Source organism: Lepidochelys kempii, chromosome 3 (assembly GCF_965140285.1).
Source record: "Lepidochelys kempii isolate rLepKem1 chromosome 3, rLepKem1.hap1, whole genome shotgun sequence".
NCBI lineage: Eukaryota > Metazoa > Chordata > Testudines > Cheloniidae > Lepidochelys > Lepidochelys kempii.
Window position 1 is genome coordinate 166638202 of NC_136382.1, and position 7887 is coordinate 166646088.

The 7887-nt window shown below is 33.7% G+C and overlaps 1 protein-coding gene across 1 annotated transcript in view; it reads right to left on the bottom strand.

The window, feature by feature from the left end:
- Positions 1–828: 828 nt before the first annotated feature.
- Positions 829–7887, bottom strand: part of PROX1 (prospero homeobox 1) — a 53727-nt gene continuing 46668 nt past the window's right edge. The window contains exon 5 of the mRNA XM_073338923.2: positions 829–6464. Within this exon, the coding sequence (XP_073195024.1) occupies positions 6279–6464 (186 nt within the window). The 3' untranslated portion in view covers positions 829–6278. The remainder of the gene's footprint in view (positions 6465–7887) is intronic.

Genomic DNA, 7887 nt, shown 5'->3' on the forward strand with positions numbered 1-7887 from the left:
AGATATTTAAAATAATGATAAAATGATAGAGGCTGCCATGTGGGTGCTGCTTCTTTTATGATGGTATAAAAACAAGGGGAAAGTTGATTACATAAAAGGAGCAAACATAAACAATGTCAAAGGAAATATTTCTTTATGCAACATATAACTTGTGGAACTCACTGTCACAGGACATTGATGAAGCAAATACACTGGGGAAATGATTAAATGCTATCATGAATAAAAATAGCTTCTGATATTATTCTAGATAAAACTGGTCTAAAGGGCTGTCAGTTCTAGTGCTTTAGGACATGACCTGTGTGATATATTGCAAAATTACATGCATTATGGAGGTTTTACATCTTGGCCAATAGTATATCAGATTAGCTGGATCATTGGTTTGAGCCAATATGGCATTTGCTATGTTTGTTTTTAATTATAATGGAGAATTTAAAGGTAAACAGGTGCATAACTGTTTGTGGGATGAAGAATTTATAGGGTTTCTTTGTGTTTAAGTACATGAATATGACTTACGTGCTTAAAGTTAAGAATGTGCATACATGTTTACAGGATCCGGGCCTAAGGTGCCATTATAACAGCAGCAAGTTGTAGGAACAGACTATAGCTGTTTACTGTAGGCACCCCAAATGCCACAGGAAATATATATTAGTTTTGTAAGATAGGTGGCAGGTTTCATTAACACATAATTCCAAATTGTGGCGGTGGTGGGGGAGAGTAACCGTAAGTGGGATTGCAATCTCTCACAGTAAATTGATTCCAGTGATTCACATTTTGTTATGGGACTTAATAAAGAAATATTTTTAGAAAGAAATATAAACAATGGCAATGAGCTTGTAATTTATATTTTATTTTGCACAAGCTTGCATATATACTGCACATACATTCAGTTTAGAGAAGATGGAAGGCACACAAGGCAATTGAACTACTGTATCCTTTAAGTGGTACAAAGCAAAAAGGTAAAAGTCTGGAGAGTATACAAAAGCTTAAAACACACAAAATAAAATCCCCCCCCAATTTTTTTTCCTGTTTCTTTTCTTTTTAATTTAGTAGCTGCCAAGCTAGAATTGTAACTTTTTCTCAATCAATTGTCTACTGCACTTTTTTTTCCATATGGACAGGGGAGTCTTATTGTTTTTATCATATCATCAATTAATATTACAGTACATCCTTGGTAATACAAAATTGTACACCTTCATCAAATAAATTAGGATAAATTAAACCAATAAATTATGCAAAGTCTTCAGAACAATAGACAACAACAAAAAATCCACAGTTGAAATTGCCTCTAGCTAAAAAATAAAATTTTAAAAAAAATCAAAAATCGACTTTATCAGTTCAGTTATTGTTCTATCTTCAAATTAAAGGGTCTTTATTACAAAAAAGAGCTTAATAATGCTATTTACAACATATTGCTAAATAATATAAAGGCAGTGTTTTGTCACTTTTGTAACTATATACATATGAGTAATGGCTGGGACAATATCAGTTTAAACCTTAACCTTTGACTCTTCTGGGCAGCAGTAAAACCAACTTAAGATGCATTTTTCTGACTCCTGATTTCATATTACATGAAAAATAACAAATTCTTGTTATAGTATTTGTTGTTGGGTTTTTTCCCCACTTGAGCAGTTCTTTAATGCATTTTAAAATTTGCAGCAAGGATGGGTTTTAGGTAAAATATAAACTTGTTGTTTCTTCTAGATTTGCTTCTACATATCCTAGTACAATTGTGCATTTCTGAAGGTGGCTGCTTAAAGGAGAGAGGTGATTGTGGCTCAGATGAAGAGACTAAAAAGTCACAGTGCCACCACCTTTCATACATTAAAGAAGATATTCCTAAGAAGATGCAAAGGTTAAACACCAGTTTTCATCCCAGCTCTAAATATGAGCATTTTCAGCTTCAGTTTATAGATGGTTTACAACCAACAGTTCTACAGAAAACAAAATTGCATTTCCTTCAACAGAACATTTAAGTGCAATACAGTAACTGCTTACTCATATAAACCAGTTACATTCCTTAAGGGGAGCTTTTTGAAAACAATGCTTATTGGAATTTTCAAACACATAGTTGGTACCAGAAGGAAACATTTGCACTATTAACACCAATGATTTCTATATAATACACATGGCAAATATAATTTTTGCTTTCACTTCTCATGTACAGTGCTCATTTTGGGGGTTTTGTAAACCACTTTCCATTTTTTTCTATATATATATATATATATATCTTTCAATGCTGCTGGTGAAAATCCTATCTTTAAAGCCACAAAATCTTCACCCTTATTTCTTAGTTAATATTAACCTGTGGAAAAAACATTTTGCTATTAAATGACTTCATGTACATAGAAAAAAATTGTGTAATTGTACAGAAACTGTATCACCTATGCCCTTGACATCTGATGAAAGAGACTTATCATTTAAAAGTAGAGAGCTGGATATTCAAGAATGCTTTCAACTATCTATACAGTTACTGTAGTGTTTCTTATAAATTTCAGCAGATGTTTTCAGAATGTAGTTATTAAAATCTTATGTCTTTATGCAAGAATAACCATAAGATTGAATATTTACATTGCTTTATAAAAGTTCCCCTCAGTTTTCGATGTTCACCCACATACCTGGTACAGTAACAAAGATTCTGCAAACTTAAAACACTTTTAATTAAATAATACTCAGAGGCACAAAGCAAACCTCAGGAATACATGGGTGAACACTTCCTTAAATAATTACTACATTCTAACATCTTCCACATGTTTACCATTTAGTGTGAAACGTTCCCATTAAACAACCAGAGATACAGTAAGAATTAAATGTTTTGTAATTTCAAATAGAACATTCTTTTCACAAAACATAACAAATGTCTAAAATAGGTTCTTAATCTAGATAGGAAAAAGGTAAGCTTTTCACTTCATACGCATATTTTATGTGTGTATATACATACAAACATATCTATGTAATGTCTCCATGTATGTATATGTGTGTGTGTATCTATACACATAGATACTGCGTATGAAATATTGCTTCTATACTACTTTTCAATATGCTAAGAAAACACAAGATTTGCACCACATTTACAAAAAATTGGCTTCTACAAGAATTTTCAAAACTTGAATGCTGCTCAAACAATTGAGAAAAAAATAATTTGCATTATCAAACTGTTCTAAAAATTCTCTTCTTCAAAAACGTATTCTCCTGCTTTGTTTTGTATTTTTTTTTTAAATTTTTTAAAAAGACACAAAATATGCATAGCTATCAACATTATGTCAAACAGCCGGAAAAAAAAATCTAGTGTTTATTGCAGCTGTAGTAATTGAAAAATAATGTTTAAAAGATGAAAATTGTAAGCCACAGAAGGCACAAGAACAATTGTACTTGTGGGGAAAAAACTGGTATTTTGAAGGATTTTTTTAATCCTTCCGCTGGTGCATTTAAGGTCTAGGCACAGACTACAACCTCAAGTTTATATGCAGAAATAAATCTGAATTAGCAGTAAATGAATGGCAACATGGGATTTCTACATGGATTTTTAAATTCTTTCCCTACGTAAACTTTTTTTGTTACAACAAAACTAGCCTCCTGCCTTTTAGCCATTGTTTTTAAGTAAACAGTATTGAGATTGTTTGAAAGATTCTGATTTCTATTTACAATTTAGTAAGAGTTATGCCATATATTTATCTTTATATTTTTAAATGCATCGGGAGGCACAAAGGCAATATGGCTATAATGCAGTAAAATCACCATAACTGCAATGATCCAATTTTTTTTTCCAGGTCAAAAAACTGATTTTTTCCTCTCTTTAAAATGAAATTTCTACTCTTAATTCCTATGCCTCATTTACTATTGAGATTATGCTATTTATAAATAAATAAATAAATGCAACAACATCTAGTGTTGAGTACACAGTTTCACTCATTTAGATTATTAGAATCACATTGGAGCCAAATAATATAATAAAATAATAATAATATAATATAATAAAAGTAATGGTTATATCACAGATCAAGATGGTATCTAGTAATGTGTCCATGCAGTATGACTAAAGTATGGCTTTACTTTTTTATGTCCAGGAGGCAATGCAGTGTTATATTTTGTATTTGATGGGTTGCCAGTGAAGAACTAATTGTCTTAGAACTTGAGCATTTTATGCCACTTCCTCCCATAACAATAAAAAAGAAAAAAAAAGTGCATGAACACAATTTTCCTTCTTTCTTACTTGGAATTGATTGCATTTACATCTTTACGAAGTGTAATGGTTACCAAATCATGCACAAAATAAAAGAATGACACATGCTGTCTACTGTATGGATGCCTACAGTATTAGGTACTCACAGGGAGTTTAAGATCAAGAAGATTTGTTTTGCTTCTAATGCATAGTGAAAATGTTGGCACTTCATCCCATGCTATTGTCTGCATTGCCTATACTCCACAGATACTGCCAGTACTTGAAAATAATGACAGGGCATCGCAGGATTGTGCTGTTTAATTTGAAGTCAGCAGGTTTTTAAGGCTTTGTGCTGACAATAATTGCTTTCATACATTTCTGTCTATCAGCAGTATTTGTAAATGAAGTGAAATTGCAATGATCAGGTCAGCTCTTTAGTCACACGGGTAAACTTTCACTCTCCAAAGTCAAAATGCAATTTTAAAATAAAGTTAAAGAAATAAAATATTGATGTCCTAGATGGTCTAAATATTACTGGCTATTTTGTAACTTTCTCTAGATTTGTATCAAATTACCTAAGGGGAAAATAGAATTCAAAATAACAATAAATTCTTACTGCATCTGTGCAAAAGATGACAGAAAAAATAACAAATACCTAGTGCCATAGCATCTTTAAAAAAAAACAACAACCCCAAACTATTGGACACTATACGTTTTTGAAAATGTGAAAATAAAAAGGAGAACCACTGAAGAAAGCACAAAAACTAGCAGCTAGCTTTCTTGCCTTATGTTCACACATTGTGACATATCATTCAGATGAATCCAAAACTTTCGTATACTTTACACTGTACTCGTATTTTGGTCAACACCATCTTCTGCTTTAGAACACAAGTGTGGCACTCTGATCAGACAGATTTGTTTTTGATGATGCACTTAACTGTAATGCAAAAATTAAATTTGGCTATCTTAACTCTGCGTAGCCAACAGTACACTACTGTAAATTTTGTGTATGGTTAACTGGATTTTTATAAAAATGTTATTTTTATACTTGTGACTAGGTAAAGATTGATTATATTTTACAGCTACAAACAAAGGGCCTTTTTGCCTCAGCAGATTTGGGCTAAAACGCTTTCTTTTGCTATATAAAGGTAATTCAAAACATTGCTTTTCAGGGCAAAATATTAACTATCAAATATAGGCAGCAATCTTTTTATGCCTGGAAAAAAAAACTGTGCAAAGAATAAATGTCAAGAGCTAAGAGCCAATTAAAATATGACTAAGACACAGCAATATAGAATGATGAAAGGTTTTGTTTTTACTTTATGGAGAGTGAAATGCTTCCGTTTTAATAAGCTGACCATATTATAAAATTAGTGTGGTTGATACAATATTGTGCATGAATTACTGGCTTCCCCCTGCAAGAATAGTATCTGTTTTGTGCAAAATTGCTTTGCCTCAATAAAAAAAAATTACCTTGCATGTTAATTACTGGGGCAGGGTATATGTTATTCCTGTAAGGGAAAGCTTGAAGAATAGTGTTTGCCTTTTTGGGGTATCACTTTTTGGAGTGAAAACCTAAAATGGATCTTTGTAGTTTTTAGAAATAGGAAACAAAATCTACCTTATTTGTTAAAAAGCAAAATAAAATAAAATAAAATAATGCTCTAAGCTTATGAAGTAACTTCACAGAGTTCAGACCTTTAGCAGTATAAACATAATATAAACTTCATTGTTTGTAATATTGTGCCGTGACATGAGTCTCACTCAGACAAAATGCCACTTTGCAGCAAGCAATAAATCTGACAAAGCATTTTTAAACATAATGCCCTAACTTGCTAAGACAGAATTTTATACACTTCAAAATTCTTCTCCCTGAAAATTAACCCCATTTATTCTCCAAATGTTAAGGGTCTTGGGCAAAAGTAAACTGAAGGGTGAAGTAAAATAACTATTCCCCCTTGTAACTGACCAAAAAAAAAAGCCCCCTATAGTCTGATTTCATACACATATATATGTATATGATATACCTATATAGGAAATTAAAATAAACACACACACAACTTGGGCATCAAAAGGGGACTGCTACTTCTCATACATTCATAAATAGTTTTTGAACTCTCTACTCATGAAGAAGCTCTTGTAGGCAGTTTGGGGATTTGAAAATCTCAGGGACCTCACTGTCCAGTTTACAGATGACCTTGTATATGGCCTTCTTCCAGGAAGGATCAACATCTTTGCCTGCGATAATGGCATTGAAAAACTCTCGTAACGTGATCTGAGCCACTTCCAGGAATCTCTCTGGAACCTGCTGATACAAGGAGACAATGGCATTAATAAAGTTTTCAGTTTCAAGTCTCTGGTTCTTCAAAGGAAACTGAACTAAGTTCTTTCTTTCAAAAAGGGGCTTACATAGCACCTGCATTTTCTAAATATGGCAGACTTCTATTCTCTTATGCAAAGCTGTTTATATATAGTACCATAGTAATAACTTTTATAACATGTGTTAGATATCTTTGCAACGTCTGACTACAGAATGTAGGTAACGAAATGTTAAAGTCTGGATTTAGATAGTGAGGGACTTATAAGATATAATTAGCAAAGGAAGGGGGGGGGACGAACCAACAGCAATTGTCTTAAAGGAGATAAATCTTGTCATGAAATTTTACCCATGTACTTATGCGTAAAGTCTCTGCATGAGAATTCACATGAAAATTATACATGCATTGAAAGGCGCATGAACCTCTGAATATCTGTGTTTAACTTTGGTAAGAACCAGTGCTGAAAGCTCTCAGAGAAATAGGATATCCATGAACGGTTGTTCATAGTTTAAAAAACAAACAAACAAGCCATCAGCTAATGGCCTGATTCTGTAGCTGCTCTGTGCATGAAACTCCCACAAGTCACCCTCCTTGGGAGCCATTCTAGTTGTTCCTTTTTTTTTTTCCTTCAGAAACCTACCAATAAAAACTCAAACTCTTCAATGGGTGTGTCATGCATGAAGTTGTGAGAGAACTGGGCTCTGTCTAACCCATTTGTTTTCTGAGTGTTGGTCTAATTCCATGGTTAAGTCAAACAGCTAGCTAGCAGGGGTATGCCATTTCCAGATTCCCTGGGACCACAGATTTACAGAAAAACAATGTATTATGGAGCCACAGCTCCATAGCTATAGACACAGCAAGGCAAACACTTTCTACTAGATGTACTGCTTGCTACTGTGAGTACTCCCATTGAGATGATGGGTCTCCTCATGGTAGGAATTAATATACACAAGTAGAAGAAGTTCTCAGGGATGCATTTGATCCCTGCTGTGGGATGCATGTGAGCAGACAGTAGCAATCACACAGAGTCCAATTCAGCAGGGTGCCATGCAGGTGCAGAGGGCTCCACCCATGTCCATCACATTGCAAAATGGGGGCCTATGATTAACCAATATTCTAGCCTAAGTCTGATTTTTGCCTAATAACTTTAGAAAGAACCCCAAAATTACTTGGCCTGAAAATTCACATGCTTCACCTCATGTTATAAAGCACTAGACCTATCTCACTGAGATGACACACTAGCATTCTAAATTTTCCCATCAGACAGACATGTGATCAGTGGGAGCTATGTACATGCATCTGAGGGCAGAATTTGGCCCTAAACACCTATCTTCTCCTCCCCCCACACACATGCTGCAGAAACTTCTTATTCAAGGGGCTACATGGAGAAAGTGTGTTTTGGGGACATTC